This window comes from Propithecus coquereli, unplaced genomic scaffold (assembly GCF_000956105.1).
Source record: "Propithecus coquereli isolate 6110/MARCELLA unplaced genomic scaffold, Pcoq_1.0 Scaffold1, whole genome shotgun sequence".
In the NCBI taxonomy this organism is placed as follows: domain Eukaryota; kingdom Metazoa; phylum Chordata; class Mammalia; order Primates; family Indriidae; genus Propithecus; species Propithecus coquereli.
The window spans coordinates 16,318,495-16,339,381 of NW_012133857.1; the positions used below are offsets into that span (position 1 = coordinate 16,318,495).

Below are 20,887 nucleotides of genomic sequence, written 5' to 3' on the forward strand. Positions count from 1 at the left end.
AAAAAAAAAAAAAAATTATGCTACAAAGGACATTTATTAGTAAGGAAGAGAAGTGAGCACCAGGATTTAAGGCAGGAAGGAAGAGACTAACTCTACTGTTTTGCACAATTGCAGTCGGGTTTGTGATCAGGACTGCCTTTATCTATAAAGCTGCTAACCCCAAGCCTTGAAGGGAAAAGATAAACAGCAACTGCCAGTCTTCTGGTTGTACAACAAGGCCTGGATGATGAAAACGCTTTTTCTAGGTTGGTTCCATCAGTGCTTTGTCCCTGAAGTCAGGAAGTACCTGGCCAGTAAAGGACTGCCTTTTAAAGTTCTTCAGATATTGTAAAATGCCCCTGGCCACCCAGAACCCCATGAGTTAAATACCAAAAGCATTAAGGTGGTCTACTTGCCTGCAAACACAGCTTTTCTAATTCAGCCTCTAGATCAGGGGGTCATAAGGACCTTTAAGGCTCACTACACACAGTACTCTATGGAAAGGATTGTCAACACTATGGCAGAGAGCCCTGCTCGAGAGAACATCATGAAGGTCTACAAGGATTACACCCTTAAAGATCCCACTGTTGTTACACTAAAAGCTGTCAAAGCCATCAGGCCAGAAACAATAAATTTCTGCTGAAGAAAACTCTGTCCAGATGTTATGCATGACTTTATAGGATTTATGACAGAGTCAATCAAGGGAATCATGAAAGGGCTTGTGGATATGGCAAAAAAGGTGGGGGCAGGGAAATGAAGGATTTCGAGATATGGATGTTGGAGAAATTTAAGAGCTAACAGACACCACACCAGAGGAAGTAACAGAAGAGGACCTGACGGAGATGAGTGCTTCTGAACCAGTGCCAGACAGTAAGAAAGAAGATGCAGAGGAAACAGTGAGAAAACAAACTGACGTTAGACAGTCTGGCAGAAGGGTTCCAACTCTTCAAGACTGCTTTTGACTTCTTTTACAACATGGACCCTTCTATGATACAGGCACTGAGACTACAACAAACGGTAGGAGGATCGATACCACATAGAAACATTTCTAGAGAAACGGAAAAGCAAAAAGGTCAGAAATTATGATGCATTTCCATAAAGTTCCCAAGTGCGCCTGCCTCTCCTGCCTCCCCTTCCACCTCCTCCGCCTCTTCTGCCTCTGCCACCCGAGACAGCAAGACCAACCCCTCGTCTGCCTCCTCCTACTCAGCCTACTCAACAGGAGGATGAAGACCTTTATGATGCTCCATTTCCACTTAATAGCAAATGTATTTTCTCCTCATGATTTTAATAGCATTTTTCTCTAGCTTTATCATAAGAACACAGCATATAATATATATGATATATAAAGCATGTGTTAATCAACTGTGTATGTTACTGGTAAGTCAACAGTAGGCTATTAGTAGTAGTAAAGTTTTGGGGGAGCCAGAAGTTACATGTGGATTTTCAACTGCATGGGGGGCTGGCACTTCTGACCCCTGCATTGCTCAAGCATCACCTGTACTCTCTAAGGTCTTTGTCAACTCTGAAACATTAAGTATTTGCATACAGAAGTCAGTATGTATATAGATAGACAGCTAGAAGCAGACCCATTAAAAACTTCTGCTCCTTTTCTCTAGATGTAGAAAAGGAAATATAAATGCACTTTCAGTCACTTGTGACAATGCAGATAGAATAAGATTAACTCCATGTTCTTTCTAAGCTAAGAAAGCTATATGGCATTTTTACCTCAAAAGAATACTTATATTTAGGGAATGTTGTCTGACCTATTTTTTAACACTGTATAGGACAGAATTCTAGTTAAGTTTCGGGGGCTGAAATGGGGTACCACTTAACTTTATGGAACTATAAAGAAACTCTACCACCTACAGGTAGAAGATGGTACAAACAACTACTGAGTTAACTCCAAGTGTGATATGAAGTGCAGAGGTCAGGTGTCCATGTTTACACAGAGCATTAAAAATACTGAATTTATAACTACCCACCTTAAACAAAGTACCTTAAACCTAAACAGTTTCTATGAATTTATTTGAAAAGATAAGGCTTGAACAAGAAGACTGATATTTACGGTTTAACACATTAACTGCCATGTGAGTTGTATTTAAATCATGCCAGTTTTGAGCCCGGGGCCCTGTGAAGCATATGTAACTCACAGGTCTCTTCACCTTCGGAGTGGTGTGAACTATTTTTCAAGTTGCATATAACTCACGCACAGGAAACAATAAAAAATAACAAATTTTTCATTAAATTAGAAAGGATCATTTTGTTTTAGAAGTTTTTATTCTATTTTCGTAGTAAAACACCATGGCCCCAAGGAAAAAATTTTTTTTGTGGCAGTCAATGTGTTAAGGATCAGTGTGTTTCAGGTGATATGTTCAAAAGGAACATCAGGGACGTTTTTCCTGTTAGGTAGTAACAAGATGCCTGGTGCTCAGCTGACATTCTCTAGCAAGGGAACAATTGTCAGTGATGGTTTACAGAGAGCAGAAGCTTGCTGTTTGTTGTTCACCAATAACCAATGCTTTTCTTCCCTCTACAGAAAGGATCAAGACCACTTCCTTTTCTGCTACCATGTTACTGCCCACCATTAAGGTTCTTGTGGTTTACCCATCTGAAATATGTTTCCATCACACAGTTTGTTACTTCACTGAATTTCTTCAAAACCATTGCAGAAGTGAGGTCATCCTTGAAAAGTGGCAGAAAAAGAAGATAGCAGAGATGGGTCCAGTGCAGTGGCTTACCACTCAGAAGCAAGCGGCAGATAAAGTAATCTTCCTTCTTTCCAATGACATCAACACCGCGTGTGACAGTACCTGTGGCAAGAGTGAGGGCAGCCTCCATGAGAACTCTCAAGACCTGTTCCCCCTCGCCTTTAACCTTTTCTGCAGTGATCTAAGAAGCCACACTCATCTGCACAAATACATGGTGGTCTACTTTAGAGAGGCTGATACCACAGACGATTACAGTGCTCTCAGTGTCTGCCCCCAGTACCACCTCATGAAGGATGCCACCACTTTCTGCTCAGAACTTCTCCGTGTCAAGCAGCATGTGTCAGTGGGGAAAAGGTCACAGGCCTGCCACAATGGCTGCTTTTCCTGGTAGCTCACCCATGAGAAGCAAAGAGACCTTGAAGCCTTCCTTCAGGATCATCACAAAAAAAGAATTTGTGATAATCCTGAAGTACACTCTACAGCCTGCAAGTAGTCTACTAGTTAAAACATTTTATGCCAATAAAGTTCTTGATACAAATATTGCCAACTACTGTAGCATTAAGCATTTAAACTACATTTATAATTACAAAGCTAAATCATTTTTATACCTACAAATCAAAAATAGTTATAATTGAAAACTATGACCATTCTGAAAATGCAACAATAAAGCATCTTCCAACCAAACATCCAGTCTTGCTAGTACATGCATTGCACTGCAGTACTGTTTAGCTTTGTAATATTCTAAGTTTAATTAATGAATACTAAATTTAAGAAGCCCTCACTAATTCACTCAGCAGCTTAAGTGAAAAATCTATTACATGTAAAAAAAATCTTTATTTTTAAGGTAACAAAAGTAGGGAATAAACAAGCTGAACCCATCTTTACTGACCAGATGATCTAGTATATGTGTAAACCACTTGTATTATCTGGTATTTCCACAAGACCTTCCCTCTCCAAACTAGATTCACGTCCTCTCTCTTGTACAAGTGACTTTTAACATGAACACCAAAATATATTACCTGTAAACCTGCTATCTACTTTTGCCCACAGTTACCTATTAACTATCAGAGTTTCTTGGTTATTATGTAATTTCTCATGTTCAAAATATAAATAATTCTTAATTTAGCCCTCTTGAAGTCTTTCATAAATGAGTTATTATAATGGTTTACTTAAATAAAAAACAAATCACCACAGAATTACAGAACATAGAGATATGTGCTTTTTAAAAAAAGTCTTCTCAATTTTTAATTTTTCTAAAAGGATCTTTTTCTTAATGCAGAGGGCACATTATATTAGTATTTGCATATGTATCTTTCTGGGAATGCTTATTTCACAGCACACTACTGAATCTGTTCTGGAATGTGGATCAGTTTCAGATGGATGACTGTTAAAATAAAACCCCAAACAAGCATGAAGTGCAAACTCAGCATGTCCAGTTTCACAAGCAGATACTTAATAACGGCTAAGGCATTATTTAATGTGGTAAAACTCTATTATTTGTTATGATCAGCTTTCACAGCACTTGTAAGTGCTGATAACAGAAGATGGACGTGGCTTAGGTCAAAACTTTGACCAGAAACCAACTTCCTTTGAATCAACATCTACCAGTTATAAGAGCAATATGCTGTTAGGTGAAAAACTATTATAAACAGAAATACATTACTATGCTTTTGAAAATAGGTAGCCAACACTAAATTGTGTTGAAATAGCCCAGGAATATAAATAAAAATCAATAATCTAAATTTATTACATTAACAAAGTTAAAAAATAAAAACATACAATTTTTAAATTGAAGCCACATATCCCAAATAGTATTAGCAAGTTAATATTATTTTGTTAAACTGGTGGACTCTCACTTGTTTCTGACCTACTCAGCAGTTACAGAAGGTACTCCTATTCACACAAAATGCTCCAGTACCAGCATGTCTCCACATCCAAAGACTTTTTCCTATATTCCATTCTTACTTCCATCTCTTCTCTGTCCCTGCTCTTGTCTTTGCCCCAGTCTCGCCCATCTCCAGTCCTGGTAAGCGGGATGGTAGAAACAGATGCCTGGTGGCAAGTGGCAGGAATCAGCATCCTCTGGTCCTCCCAGGTCTCTGAGCTCCTGGGCTGTGCTCACTGACCGGCTCCTGTCTCTGGATAATGCCTTCTCTTCCCCTTCCTCACCAGGGCCTGGGCACCCGCAGTAATAACTACCTGTACTACATTTTAGCAGGATGCTTACAGGTTAAGGTCAGCTGATCTTACTGAACATAATGAACTCCAAAAGCTTTCATCTGGTTCTTCAGGCAAAGAAAAATTGGGGGCCTGATGATTAAATCAGCAGTAATTACAGCAGTCACCTTGTTTATCTGTACAACACAAGCTAACAACTCTAAATGATACCTACATCATTTCTATTTGGCTTTAGGAAGAAAACAAGATTTTCAGATTTTGTTCTGTTTTGGCCAAATAATTGGGTTTTTTCTTCTCAGCTCACCCAGTCAGCCCAACCTTAAATCTTTACCTCTAGAAATCTAGACTTGAGTGGGTCCCATTCTTTTTCGTAATCCAACAGAAAAACAAAAGCCCCCAAACTTTTCTTTTTCCTATTTGGGATTCCAAGAGGACACATGAGTCACATTATAGGTGCATGTAACTCAGACAACTTTAGATTCTAACTGCTATACAAAGGGGAAAATGGCATGACCAGAGAGTTCTCACAAGTCAGAGGCTACGTCTCGTGGTTGCATGAGTCTGCCTGCTGATGACACTCAGAAGACAACTTAAATGAAGGGCTCCGCCGTGTGAGAACATTCAACACCAACATCTTACATTACTGGGATGTTCATTAGGCCCTGAGAAAGGGGCAGGAGAGTTTACAACTGAAAAGTAAGTTCATATTTATTCCCAAATGTCCTGACTACAAAAGCAGCTTATAATTTCATACCAATGTCATGTCCTTAACATGAATTTGAAATTCATTTACTTTCCATGAAACTTAAGCATCTAGATTGATAAATTAAAATATATATATTCTGTAAGAGTATTTTATACCAAGAGGCTTGTTTCTGGTCTTCAGCAGTGACTTTTCCTCCCCATTTCACCATACAAAAGCAGCCCGCTCTCGTAACATGCGGACACCAAAGCGCTGCCACTCTCGCTGATAAATCCACAGTTCCTGTGTTGTATCCAAACAAGCCAACACTGCCCCTCCTTTCCATGCAATCAGCCTGGGATCCATGTCCTAGAAAGGTGATAAAGGTATTTCAGCCTAAGCAGACAAGACATATATTATACTTAATCATGTACTTGAATTTGAACACTGGAAAAACCCCTCCTGAGCCAATACCTAGGAGGCCAAGTTTTCAAACTGCATTAAAGATAGCAGGACTCATAGCTACAGACATCCTTCTGTTTCAACTGACAAGAAAACTTTTAAATTTTTATTACTGAAGATGCTATTATTCACTACTATTCCACAAATAGTCAAGGTCCTGTAGGCAGGAACATATATAAAGAAGTAATTTAAAGTTTGAGCAGAATAAATATATCCTCAAAATCCTTCCCTCAGGATTAAAAAGAAATAACATTTCCAGGAACTGTGAGATTTAATGAAATACAGACACAATCTATTTCTAAATTCCTGGGCTTATCTTTCTTTTCAAGATAGTTCAAGCCATAAGATCTTTAAAAATCATCTGGTCCAGGGATCCTTGATATAAAAGAAAGACTAAAATGGAGCTCTTCTGGCTGGCAGGGCGAGAGAGAGCAGTCAGTCTTCCCCTTGCCCCACCTGGTCCTTTAAGAAAGGTGGAAGTCAGGCATGCTAGTGTGGGGGGCACGGCGGGGAAGAGAAGCAGGAATCCAGGCCCCCTAGGCCAGAGCTCCTTCTACCACATCTATGACCTGCTGAAAGTAGCTCTTCCACTTGCCCCACGCCCTCAAGAACTCCCCAGATATAAGCCCATGCCCCCTGAATTTGATCTGTCCACATACAACATTACAATTAGAAATAATCAATGCTGGTTTCATTTGCATACAGTCCAACTTGCACCATGAAACAACATACCTTAGGCCTTGTGATCACTTCCACATTTTCAATAATTCGCCTGAACGAAGGTGGCATTTTATTGAGAATTCTGTGCTGCAGAAACTCTTGAGCTTTATGAAACATCAAACCACCTCCCACCACTAGGATGGAGCTATACATCTTCTTTTTGGTGTCATCAGATGCTGAAAAGACAGTGATATTCCTTCCACATCTTTTCTCCACACCCCCAACTCTAGACTAAGCCATCATCATCTCTTGCTTGGTCGACTGCAATAGCCTTCTCAAAGACCTCCCTCCAGCCACCCTCAACACTGCGGCCAGAGGAACCTGGCAAAACGCAAATGCGAGCACGCTGCACACTCCACACCCTGTTACTCACAGGATTAAGACCAAAACCTTTAAGGGGGCCCACAAAATCCAGTGTGGAGTTGTGGGGTGGTCCTCACCCACTTCTCTAGCCTTATCCCCACACCCTGCTTCCAAGACACACTGGCCTTCATAGGCTTCCTCCTGTCTGGAACACCACCCCACCTGTGACCGCTAACTCCCCTCACGCACAGGTCTCTCTCAAGGAGCTTGTCCTTAAGGAAGCCTTCCCTGCCTCCTTCCCTCCATGTCTCCCCCAGGAAGTGAAGATCCCTTACTAACTCCCTCAGTCAGAAGCTCTCAGTCAGTACCCTTTAGCTCAACTTTGTTGCATCTTCCTTAGTTGTAATTTCACATTTGTGTAATAATTAGCCTTATTGTGGTCTCCTCCACTAGGCTATATGCTCAATGAGGCCAGGAACCAATTCTAAGTCATTACTGTATTCCCACCACCTGCCAATGCAGGCGCAGAGTAGCTGTTTAGTAGTTTTTCAACAAACATGCTACACTGCACAACTATACCCTAGGCTAAACCAATTCATCTAATTGCTAGCTCATTTAATTGCTATCTCCCAGTGTCTCCAGATGTGCTTACAACAGCAGTCTATGCTGTGAAGGATGGCTTTATCCAGGCCCAGGGCTTTCCCTTCAAACAGTGAGATGGCAGTCTTCCTGGACATCAGTGCAGTGAGGGCCTCCTCAGAATCGTTGCCAGCCATCAGGCAGTCTCCCTGGGAGGACCCCAAATCCACCTCCTGGGAATGGAGTCTTTCTGGAAGATCAGAGGACTGGCCACGAAGCTCTCCTTCAAACCCAATAGGTTTGGATGCAGACTTTCGGTCAGCAGTAGCTTTTGCAGACTTTAAATCAATGAAAAGGACAGTTAAGTAGATGGTATGACTACAACAGAACACTGTTGATGTTGTCTAGCTAGACCCTCCCCCTCCCTACCCCACTTGTATATACCACTGTAAAACAAAAGCCACCATAGTATATAGCAACTGCTTAGCACCCATTTCCAGACAACTTGGCAATGAGAGGTGGCATATAGAAGACGAGGACGCTCTGACAATTCCAAAGCAGTCTGGCAGGCAGAGTAGGTCTCTCAGAACCTTATTATCACTTGTTGGATTTTAAAATTGAAATGACTTTCTTCCCCTTAAATTGAGTTTTTAAGTGGAATATTCAGGGGGCTTCATGGGCCAGTGGCTGTTATAGAATCCTTATTTTCAGATCCTATATATCCACTTCATGCTTGCCTCTGGGGCAGGAATAAAGACTAGAAAAGTCTATTCTTCATCACAAGCTGCTGCTGTTTCATTAGGAGATAAGAGCTTTGTTTGTGCCCTTGCACCAGGGCACCAGACATCCTATTACTCAGATCAGCTGTCAACAAAGGAATTCAGCTCTTTGCCTATGCCACACACCTTTCACATAATTAAAAAACAGGTGATATTTACTGAAAATACTACTGGATATTGAGAAGTAGATAGTGTAAGTAAATAACATACAACAAAAGGAAAGTGTCTTCATTAAGTTAGCTTTTAAACATAAGGACTGGCGATTGGAAAATTCTCTGTCTGAACAGAGAAATCTGTCATCCAGATTTTAAATTGAGACCTCCACTCTTCTACATTTCTAAAAGCAGCATCAGTGTTAGTGTGCAGGGAGACTGCAATGATTGCAATGATCCATTAACTCTGGCAAAACTCCTCCTTCAGGGACAAAACTGTCCTCCTCTCCCACCAGAATAGCTATGGACCTGTTCTTGCTTGCTCTGAGTGGCCAGAAGGTACTGTTCATCGTGAGGGTCCTCAGGATCGCCTTGGGATCTGTGCTGCAGTGTCGTCATCTTCTGTCCCACAATTCCAAAAGTTGCTGGGTAAAACAAAGCCATTGGAGCCTGTGCATGGAAGGAAAAGAGTGATCAACAAAAGATATTCCCTCCTGAAAAAGACCGACCCACTATATTTTGTTCTTCCAGAAACAAAACTGGCAGATCAGAGTCTGTAAGTCAGACAGGGCAGCACTCCCGCTGCAGGGTGGCGTTATTTCTTCAGTGCACAACAGGCCAGAACTCGCTCGTCATCCAAATAAACGGGTGACATGACATCACATGAGAGAAATCTCACAAGCAAATGTAAAGTAAGTGCCTCATTACCTAGTTTATAATTTCCTAATAAGAATGGGGCCTCTTGTGCTCGCTTCGGCAGCACATATACTAAAAAATTGGAACGATACAGAGAAGATTAGCATGGTTCCTTCTCATAAAAAAAAATAAAGAAAAAATAAAGAATGGGGCCTTTATAACAACTCCTTACATAGCAGCTAAGATGTTCTTCATATCTATTCTAATCTGTTCCCTGTGAGTGGCTTTAATGTTTATTTGGTGGATAATCTACAACCAGTTTACATTCTGACCTCACGATGTTTCCAGCAAGTATTTATACTCAGTTTGATTGAACCTGGATGGCTTTCTTTCTACCCATGGAAATATGTACCTATATGTTACCTGGAGTTTTTCATCTCCTAATCGAAACTGGTAAAGTAGGGCAGGAGAATCTGGATGCCGAATCTGAAACTCATGGTCCTGAAGCCCAGAGATGTCCTGATTCCAGGAAAAGATGCTGTCAGTGAATCAGTAAGAATGCATGTAAACTCTTTAAATTATGCTCAAGCCTCTCCATCATCTAAATATCACCTATAAAAAGGCAACCCTACAATTACTTTTTTTTCTAGAGACACTGTCTCACTCTGTTGCCCAGGCTGGAGTGCAGTGGTGCCATCATAGCCCCCTGCAGCTTCAAAGTCCTGGCCTCAAGTGATCCTCCTGCCATGGCCTCCCAAAGTGTGGGATTATGGGTGTGAGCCACCACGCCCAGCCCACCCTCCAATTTTTTAACACTCTCAGTGTAACTTAATAAAACAAGAGTTCAGTTATTGCTTCCCTATTTAACATTTCTGAAATTTCCACGGTCTGCATTTTTTGCTCTGTTGTCAATATGCATTAATACAAGCAAGGACCCAAATCAATAAGCAAATTCCCTCAATAACTGGGAAATTTATAGTGTCTTTAAGTTTCTGAACATTTTTAAAATTTAGAATTATATTACCTGAAAAAAGTAAAAAAAAAAAAAAAAGTCTAAAACAAAAAGTAAAAAAGGTAGCAATCCATATATAATAATGATTAAGTACTGATCGTTCATAATACTAAGAAAGTGCTTCGAATTAACATTTAATTACATGCTGTATCTACATATTTACCAGCTATATTCATTACACCTAAAAGTTTATCTTCATACCACTTTATCAGAATGATCACAGACTCCTAGAGAGAGAAATCTGCTTAACTCTTTCCTAAAAAAACAAACTGTGTTTTCCAGAGCCTGAGACACGTCTTCGCCACTCTCACCTTACCAAAAAGCTCTCAGTCCTTAAGAGCTTCAGCTTCAAGGATTTACTAACTTGGGTTGAAAGGGTAGCATAATATTGTTAACTTTTTTAAAGTATCTTTTAAATATCTTAAATTTTTCCTGGAAACAAAAATAATCAGCAACATTGATTTTGCTCCTACCTGATCTAAATGACAAAAAGTTTCTTTAAGGTGCTGCAGAAGAAGGCAGTCCATTTTATTTGTTAACTGGCATTCTCTGTAAGGAAACCCAGCTCGCTGCATTAGCCAGTAAAAACATCTTGACACATCAGATCCCCCATATGCCAGACAGAGCCTAAAGTTCAGAGAAAAAGGCAGATGGTTAATCTGTTGGTTAAGAAGGTGCGAAGGGTGTTTCGAGAACTCCAGTAGGCACAGTGAAACACAGTAAGTTTCAAGAAAAGCTTCGAGAAAACTATCCACTAACTGAAGGTTTCTACAATTTGGAAAGACCACTGCTATGTTATTTTAGTGGTAGGAATCCTGGGTCTAGCATTTTCTCCACACTTTGAGAATAACTGGCATTAGATCATGCAAACAATGGATGAGCCAAAATAACTCATACTGGGTTCTAGAATGCATTGTAACTTGGGGTGGGAGGTAGCAGAAAACTGTTACAGATGGTTTGGGTCCTCTTTGAAATTTGTTTCTATACCTTGAGACTCAAACTACCTAATGTGGAGGACAGGAAAAATTAAAGCATCCTCAAGAGGCAGGAAGAAGCCATCTCAAGGAGCACAAAATGCTGCAGAGAAACTACAGTTGCACTACCTGAGTGTGCTTACTTGTGTCAGGCTTGCCCCAGGAAGGACAAGCAGCAGATCTGCTCCTGATGGTTATTAACTTGTGTATCATCATAAAGTTACTCATCACTCCCTAAGCACCATTATGACATGAAAGGCAGATACTCTAGCTAGCTAGAGAATTCAGACCTGAAGAAAATCTATTTTCTCCCACATGACTCACTTAACTAAAGCTTTGCTGTGAGGGTGTGATTAGTATCTCTATGCCAAACCACAGCTAAAGACAGGAAGCTAATGTTTTCTAATACCAGCACACAACACATACCAGGATTTTCAGGAGCTGCTGATGTAAATCCCTATTAGAAAGTTCCAATAGGAAGGGTAAAATTGTTTGTTTTATCCTGGCTAGAATTTGCATTTCCATAATCTTGCTGGTTTCCCATGCAGACTTTTGAACATACAATTTCTTACGATTTCTAACTTGTGATGATTTACAGTTGAAAAGACTGTGAGGGGAGAGGAAGGGGGGAGTGCCGCTCCCAAGTTCCTTACCGAGTGTTCCTATGCGACACTCCATCCTCCACACAGCAGACACTTGTTTTCTGGTCCCCGACATCTACAATACAAGTGCTGCTTAAGCCACTTCCAAAGGTGGCACACACAGACTCCTGATGGACCACGATTCCTGAAGGAAAAAAAAGGGAGAAAAGTAATCAGTTGTGGAGTAATAAAGATCCTAAAACAAATAATCAGCTAAAGTCAGGAGCCTGGAACCACTGGGCAAGAGTCTCAGCAATGCTGATCCTTTCAGGATAAGCATTTAAATAAATCAGTGAATTAGATGAACTTTGTCATTGAAAAAGAGAAACAAATTCATTTAAAATAGGTTTCACTGGAAATCAAACATACCTGAAAAACCCATCTTCATTAGTATCATATTCACTAGTTCTTTCACATGCTGTTTATTATAGATATCAGGAATTAGCAAAATACATCTATAATACTAAAAAGAAGAAAAAAGATAAAAGGGTTAACACTCAAGTTAACACTCAAGTCTCGTCAAGTCACATTTCACCATACTTGTCACCATACTAGAAAGGATTCCCTCCAAAGGAGTAGCACCTGTGGTTAAAGACCCAGAATAACAGCTCAAACCTTTATGCTATCCTTTGAGTTTTACGAAGAAACAGAAAATGCTAACTTTCCCCCCTTGGAATCATTTAAAACTTGTGAAAGGAAAAATAAAACAACTGACATGTTTGAGTAAGGTCCAGAAAGAAGGCATAAACATAAGCAAGCTTAGCAATTTCAGAGCAGTAGAGAGACACAATGAAACAGTAAGAAAAAGAGAAAGCATCAGAAGGGAGTTAAGTGAAGAAGAAAAGGTATCCTCCTTAGGGCTAAGAATGCTTCAAGGACACTATATTACAAATGACTCAGTAATGTGTACTTTTATTGACCAAGAATCTTAAAGGCAATCCAAATAACTGAGAATTTTAGCTTACCTTTAAATCTTTCAGTGGGATTTCCAGGTATTTTTGTATTGCATGAGACCATATTACTTCAATATCTGCCAGAACAGCTGTAAGGGAGCCCCCAGGGCCTGAGTGAATGTTTAACTGTCCTCTCCTGATAGGCCAGTGAATATTATAGCAGTCCAGTGGATTAACATACAAGGCCTAGAGAAGGAGGGGAGGAAGATGAGGGCATTGTTAAAACTCTTCTCTTAGGGTTTTCTGGATTCATATCCAAAAATCTAGGCCAGAAACTATCACTAGCATTAGCTGACTGTTCCAAATGCCAACAGTGAAGTATCTAACATTTCAGAAGTCAGTGTGGATATCTGGTCCTCAAAGTAGGGTCATGGAATGCTAGGAAACAACCAGAACTGAGTGGTAAAGTTAGTGAATTTTAGGAGGATCAGGTTTCTCTTCTTCCATTTATTGTAAAGAAGTTTCCTACCTCTTCTCCTACCAAATACTCAGGGTGATGAGATGTGTTTGTCCACTTATTTCCTGAACAGTGATCTAAAATTGCAGGTCGCATCTGTTTATTGTAGGAGCGTGCCTGAAAAGAAAGATCATCAAAAAATTATCTGAATTTATACAAGGAAAGGGGGGAGGCAGTACAAAAGTCTCCTTTCCTCCTCTCTCTTCCAGACCAGATACAATGGCAAATTTTATCACATATCCAAGATATCTTGCAAAATATTGACTAGTCGAAAACGTGTTCTCTTGTCCTTTTCCACAATCTTGATTTTTCCCATAATTTTAACATCTAGGCTATGATTCACAGCCAGTTCAAAACTAACACTATACTCTGCCTGAAGTTGAACACAAATTTATATATAATCCAGACTCATGTCCATTACTAATAATACTGGTTAACCACATTAAATTGAAGAATGCAGTAAGAATATAGCTTCCCATCAAGATCCTAGAATTGTACATCCTCAGGTAAAGTGTAAATTTTCATCAACTTGCCTTAAGAAATACCACCTTATAAATTATTTGGCCTGCTTAAGCATTTGTGACACTGATTCAGGTATTCTGTAAATAGTTAGCAAGGGTTTGTCTTCCTTTTTAAGGAAATCTCATCCTATTTGATACTGCATATCAAATATTGCATATTTGATATAAGGAGAACATGTGAATGGCATTATAATAGCAGTAGTAAAAGAATAAATCTGAAGAGTTGACTGAACCTGTTCAGGGGACACAGGAATCCGTCTTGTACCATTTGACATCTTTTTAGACCATATTGCTTGATCCACCATTTTAAGGCCATTTTGTCTTTGTTCATTACTTTCAGGTTTCTGGAGAGAAAAAGATGAGCAGTATAAAGGATTTAGTGAAAAGAGAAAGCAATCTGGCAAACTATTAACACTAATTTAACCCATCATTAGGAAATGCTCCCTCATCAACAAGTAGCATTTTCTTAATATTTGTTATATGTATTAATCTTAAGAAATTCAAGTAATCTTTTATTATAAATAAAAAAGTCAAAAAGGAATCCTCACCATAAACCATTTACAAAAATCTATAACCTCAAGTGATTGAAAAATTTGATAAAATTTTTCACAAATCAAAGCATACTTTATATTTACAAAGTATATAAAATACTTCATAAAATATTTCAGAAACTCTTCCATACATCTATATAATTCTCATGTTTACAATTTTGTAACAATGTCACGTTCAATTTATTTTACTTTGATTAGTATTTGAGTTATTGTGCTATTATAAAGAAAACATTCATAAATATCTTTATAGAAGTGGTATTTGTTTTCTTTTGATTTATTTTCCTTAAATTTATTCCCTGAAGTAGAATTATATGATCAAAAGACATACAATGAATTATAGACTCTTATATGGGCAAGTTATATTTAAGCTTACAATTGGACTTAAGTATAGTCTGCTAGTTGTGCTAAAAAATGGAAACTTAAGGTTTACTATCAGAATTACAGAAACTCTAAGTTCCTGAAACTATCCTTGAGTTAAAAGTTGAAAGGTAAAAGTGGATTATGACGCAATATACAGATTTAACACCTATCACTAAAAATTTTCCTGATAATTACCATCTGCAAAATAGGATAAAGTAAATGCTTACTATAAGGAAATATATTTTTTTTGCCTTAAAATTATGGTTTGATCTAACATTGTAGTAAGTGCTTATTGTAGCAATTCCATTTACTAATAGATTTAAAACATGAGTTTGACTGAAACTGTAAGTATCTGGAAGAGAAGAAGATATGGCTGCCAGTTAACAAAGGCCTGAATATATCATTTTATTGTGAGTGACAATTCTATGTCTTCCATTAAAGATCATCTTCATCAATACCCAATTCACCCTGATGGATTTACTTTTGTCATAAATAATTCTTTACAATCTAAGATCACTAGCTCTGATGAAAAATGGTATTTGTAACCCTGAATGATACTATTTCACAACACCATAAAGTTATGAAGGTATTTATTCAAGACTCCCAGGTACACTTGAGTGTCTAAGCCTAAAGGGGAAATAACCTTGGGCTTTCTCTCTAGCTCCTCCATTTCTAACTTACATTTAGTCCCTCCCTTAGGAGCCAATTGTCCTTGTACAGGGCCTGCCCTTGTTGTTTGTGTCTTCGTGCAATGACATGAGGAATGCTGACAGGAAGTGTGTCCGTGGCTCGACCAATCCTTAAAGTTGTTGAACCTGGATGTATGACAACAATGAAGTTGCTCTGGATTTGCTGTAAATATAAAACATAGGCATGTGACCTTAGTAAAAAATATGCAAATAACAAACTAAATAACATATAGGTAACAAGTTAAACTAAGACGTTAGTTTCCTATAATAACTATCAAGCTCAAAGGTATTCAGTAAAGGGAGTTTTTTGAGCGGTATCCAATTACTGCTCTACCTGAACACAAACTCATTTTGTATCTCTTGTTCCCTCAGTCTGACTCATGGCACATAGCTTAACAAATATTTTTTTGGCTGGGCGCAGTGGCTCATGCCTGTAATCCTGGCACTCTGGCAGACCGGGATGGGAGGATCGCTTGCGCTCAGGAGTTCCAGACCAGTCTGAGCAAGAGTGAGACCTCGTCTCTACTAAAAATAGAAAAATTAGCCGGGCGTCATGGCACCTGCCTGTAGTCCCAGTTACTTGGGAGGCTGAGGCAGAAGAATTGCTTGAGCCCAAGAGTTTGTGGTTGTTGTGAGCTAGGCTGACATCACAGCACTCTACTCAGGGCAACAGAGTGAGGCTGTCTCAAAAAACAAAACAAATATTTGCTTAAATGAATAAAAAACAAAATTATCCAATGCAAATTAACATATATAAGTACTGAGCATTTATGTGCCAGGCACTGTGGGTACAGTGGAGACCAGGACAAAGTCCCTACTATCAGAGAACTTTCCATCTACTAAGGAAAACAGTTAAACATGGACTAAAAGAATGTGGAGAATACCATGTCTTGGGTTCCATAAATACGAGTCACCTAAAGACATCTGTGGAAACAAACAAAAAAAATTTTCCAATACAGAATCTCCAGGAAGAGCCTAGGAACTAGCAATTTAATTACACCTAACGGGTGCAGTGTGCACCTGTAGCTTTGACTTGGGCAGTGCAAGGGCAATTTATGTGACCAAAGCGTTTGTACCCCTGTAACAGTCTGAAATTAGAAAAAAAGAAAAGCTCCTGAGGTGACGAATATGATCACTTGGGTTTGATAACCATTGCTCAAAAGGGCCAGGAAGAAACTCACGTAAGGATAGAATTATTACTTTGTAATATTGGAAACTAAGGCTTTACACATTAACCACTTCAGAATATGTTCATAAACTGTATTTCAGTCATTGAAAACACTTTTATTGGTTCTGGGCTACTTACTTGACCTTGCAAAAGCTTGGGGTTAAAAAGCAAGAGTTCACAATTCTATCCTTGTAAGTCAGAAAACTCTGTGACATTTCACAATCCATTTTTGGGAGATGGGGAACAAGAACTGACAAAGCAGTACGAATCCAGAACAGCAGAGTGATGACTGTGGGCTTTACTTTCACACGATAATTGCTTTAGCTCCATGATTTTCAAGGGGGCAGAATCTCAATTACTTGGGACAACCTTTACCACATAAACTTATTGAGGGGCCCAGAGTTTCAGTAGGGAGAAGAAGGGCTCTCACAATGCCTCTGACAACAGGAATCCCTCTGTTGAGAACCACAACTCCAGCCTGACTCCTTAGCACCTACTCTACCTGCCCTCGAACTACATGTGACTTCTAAGCATGTCTCCACTTGAAACATTTCCGTGCTTGCCAATAAGATGAAGTCTAGAAACTCCAAGATCAAGACCCTGCCTACTTCTCTAGCCTCACTCTAGAATCGCTTCCTTTTCAGTCTCTTTAATTCTCTCAATCCAGATTTCTGTTGATTTCTAACTCGCTGACTTGAGAGCCTTCCCATATGCACTTCCCTTTGCCCGCAGTGTTCCTTTTCCCTGCTAAATCTTACTACTCCTTTCAGGTCTGAAGTTAAGTGTCATCAGACTAGGTTTGCCGGTCCCCCTGCAATACAATCCTACAGCATTCCTTCTTTTCACAACTTTTGTCACTCTTGTAATTATTTGTCTGCCCTCCCAACAGACAATAAACTTCCAGTGAGAAAGAACCACTTCTGTCTTGTTCACTACTCTATGCCAGCACATGGCATGCAGGAGCTTGGGAGGTATTCATCACATGATAATGGCCTCACTCCAACATGGCAAGGTGTTGAGCAGTACTTCCCAAGCTTTTGTGTGCTGTGGCAGAGATCTGTCCAAAGGACTGGAGTAAACAGATGAAGCTACTTGCCGTCGGGGATCCCTGTACCTCACTAATGGCACACAGGCTATGGCATACTGATTAGGAAACTCCAGGATAGTAAATGGGATTTCCCAAAGTATAGACAAATATTTTTTAATAATTATGTTATTTATTTTATGTATTAGGAAAACAAAAACCTAGCCAGTATATCCCATACATCATTTCTGGATATTACTGCTTACGGTAAGACTGAGCAAAACAGTTATTAAGCAAACAGTACAGCTGCCACATAGGATCTGGAAAAACCAAAGGGTGTTGTACAACCGACTGAAATGTGACTGAAGGAAATGTTGCTGTAGTGGTTAAAGGTCCAGGCTCCGGATTCACAGATCTGGCTGCAAATTCAGACTGCCACTTCCTTGCTCTGGATGAATTTCCTACCTTATGGTTATTGTGAGGATTAAAGGAGTTAATCACGTAGCTCAGAGCCTGCCACCAGAAGGACTGAGGGAACACTACCTCTTAATGCAGTAAAGCCTTCCAAAGTTCTACAGTGCCTTCAGAAGCAGCCAGACTCTTCAGCTTACATGACCTTTGTGATTTAACTCCTGCTAAGATGTCCAGTCCTACCCCTCAACTCCAGACATCCTGATCTACCAGCTGTGCCTCCAACACCACATCCTTTTGGCCCAAATCTCTTCCACACTGTTCTCCCTCCATGAGATTTCCCCCTCCCTAGCTAGCTCCTAATCTTCCTCAGGTCTTGGTATAGATGCCACTTCCTTTGAAGAAACTGTCCCTGTCAGTGCTGGAGAAGGTACTCGCCGTGTGTGCCCAATACCACTAGCGCATTCCACACCATGGTGTGGGTGCACTAGCCCATTCCACACCACGCTGAGGTCTGTTGTCCCACCCCCAACTGTGAGCTCTCCCTTCCCAATGCCCAACCCTGGAAGAAGCCCAGAAGGTAGGAACTGGCAAGGTCTTCACAGACCATCCAGTCTGCCTGCCCCCTTAATCAGTTGAGTGGAGAAACCTGGCCTGTGCAACAGTAATAACCATTCTGAGAGCTCACCACCCGCCAGGCACTGTGCTATGTACTTTACAGCTGCCCTACCAGGGAGGTATTATCCTTAACCCATCAGTGGGTGAGGAAGCTGGCTCAGAGATGTCCCACATGAAATTCTGAGCATTCAACGCCTCGTTACTTCTTCTGTGAACTGTACATTGCTTCTGTCCGTTTTCCTATGGGAATGTTCCTGTCTGATCTACAGATCAGTAAGGCACGGTGTGGGCGGGCCATGCGTATAAGTATAAATAAAGGCCTTTTACCTGCCATCCTACTGCAAATTATTGTTTCTAGTTTGACTTAATCTTGTTCTATTTTTGATACATAAGCTCTTAAAGTCTATTTAGATGAATGTCTATCTTTTCCTTGCTTTTAAGCTTGAAATGACTTCCATTACCTGATATTTCCTTAACAATGGAAAAAGCCTGAACTTCGAACTCTATCCCTTAACAAATACAGGCTGACGCTCCCTTAGAGCCAGCCTGGTGCTAAACTCTACCTGGGACCATTTAAACCTCACAGCACTTGGGAGGTAGGTGATATCACTGTCGTCGCTTTAAGGCCGGGAAGCTGAGGCTCAGAGGCGGGCCGAGCACACAGAGCCAGCCTCCGGGCGGGCGGAACGCTGGGGCCCTGCAGAGAGCTCGCCGGGCCCTACCGCGCTCCCTCGCCCCCGGCGTTCGGGCGCACAACGACCCGGGGAGGAAAGACTCCCGTCTGCACCACACACCAGGGGTTGGGGGCTGCAAGCCCGACCCAGCCCAACGGCCGCCAGGCCTAGGTCCCCGCTCGGCCCCCGCCCAGGCCCGGAAGCGAGGACCGAGGCTAAGGTGCGGGGTCCCAACCCAGACCCGCGCCCGGCGCCCCACCTCCTGCAGCGACTCCGGCACCAGCGCGGGCACGATGGGCCGCTTCACTCCGCGCTGCTCCTTCTCTTTCTCCCCGCCCTTCTCTTTCCCATTCTCCGCGTCACCCTTCTCCGCCTGGGTCATCTTGGCGCCGACTCCCACCAGCCTCTCACCTCTGTGGCTCTGCTGCGACCGCCAGACGCAGCCACCACGCAAGCGCACGGCCTGCTGCCCACAGTCAAGATGGCCACCGCGGAGTCGCCCCCGAGGATTCCGGGAAAGCGGAAGGACAGAGGTGTCCGAGCGCGGGAGCGTGTGGGTTGTGGATTGGGTAGTCGTTGGTGAGGTTAGTCCAGGCTAGCAACTAATACACGGAGATTTTCGAGCGACTGCCGTGGGCCAGCCGGTAACCAACGTCTCATTTCGTTCTCACGGGTGTCTCTTTTCCTGACTTCCCAGACATCATACATACTCTTAGTTCTTCTCATATTTCCTCATGCTCAGTCCAGCCTCTGATGTTGGAGTTCTCCAGGGCTAGGTCTCTCCATGCACTGCTTGGAAGGCTTTATCCGTTTCCCGGCTTTAACTGCTAAGGTGACTCCCAAATATATATTTCCAGTTTGGACCGCTCCCTGAGATCCAAACTAATAACCAGCTGCCTGTTTGGTATCTCCATTTGGATCTCAAGAAATTGCAAACTTATTTATGTCTAAAATGGAACTCTTGATTCCCCCCTCCCCGAACACACACACACACGCAATTCACTATCTCAGCAAATGCCATTTTGATTCCTCAGTCGTCCATACCTTCTACATCCAACCCATCAGCAAATCCTGCAGTCTTTAAAAATCTATCTTGAATTCATCCACTTCTCCATTCCTACTGCCACTATCTAGTCCACGCCATTATCAACTCACCTGGAGCCTCTTAACCCGATTTCCTTGTCTTGTCCCCCTATGATCTGGTGTTCATACAGTCGCCCAAGTTTTGTTTTAAAATATTATGAAGTAGTTAAGACAATCAATACTATGTACCCAACACTCTGCTTAGCAAAATATTGCCAATGAGTTATTTCAAAAATTAGATGTCACACCCATGTTCTAAATTCTCATGGTTTCCCTTTAAGCTCGAGGAACAGAATCTAATCACTGTCTATGAAGCTGTATTTACTCTAGTTCCCGCTACATTTCTAATTTCACCTCATACCACTCTCCCCCATCCTTGGCATTTCCAGATACACTTGCTTTTTCTCAGACATGCCAAGCCTTCCCATCATCTGGCTGTTGTACTTTGCTGTCCCTTTTGCCTTCCCTCAGCTGACTCATTCTCATCCTATATATTTCAACTCATGTTACCTCAGGCCTCCCCCAGTTATCCTCTCATCACTCTATTTCCTTTAAAGCATGAACAAAGCA

General features: G+C 41.0%; 2 protein-coding genes across 5 annotated transcripts in view; one reads left to right on the plus strand and one right to left on the minus strand.

Moving 5' to 3' along the window:
* IL17RB (interleukin 17 receptor B) overlaps positions 1 to 3,081 on the plus strand; it is a 17,360-nt gene extending 14,279 nt beyond the window's left edge. The window contains exon 11 of the mRNA XM_012640531.1: positions 2,519 to 3,081. Within this exon, the coding sequence (XP_012495985.1) occupies positions 2,519 to 3,081 (563 nt within the window). The remainder of the gene's footprint in view (positions 1 to 2,518) is intronic.
* On the minus strand, positions 2,730 to 19,711 carry ACTR8 (ARP8 actin-related protein 8 homolog (yeast)). 4 transcript variants are annotated; one of them, XM_012638556.1, is made up of 14 exons: positions 19,494 to 19,706; positions 15,332 to 15,502; positions 13,973 to 14,083; positions 13,231 to 13,335; positions 12,774 to 12,947; positions 12,178 to 12,271; positions 11,821 to 11,953; positions 10,667 to 10,820; positions 9,605 to 9,700; positions 8,855 to 8,995; positions 7,688 to 7,952; positions 6,745 to 6,908; positions 5,730 to 5,919; positions 2,730 to 2,792 (listed from the first exon to the last, which is right to left on the minus strand). In XM_012638556.1, exons 1-13 carry the CDS (start codon positions 19,614 to 19,616, stop codon positions 5,776 to 5,778), a joined length of 1,875 nt encoding a protein of 624 aa, XP_012494010.1. In that variant the 5' UTR covers positions 19,617 to 19,706; the 3' UTR covers positions 2,730 to 2,792; positions 5,730 to 5,775. The 4 variants fall into 4 exon arrangements, with proteins under 4 accessions (XP_012494010.1, XP_012494023.1, XP_012494018.1 ...); XM_012638569.1 differs by having other exon boundaries at positions 19,646 to 19,662; XM_012638564.1 differs by lacking the exon at positions 9,605 to 9,700 and having other exon boundaries at positions 19,494 to 19,711.
* Between the last annotated feature and the right edge of the window lie 1,176 nt (positions 19,712 to 20,887).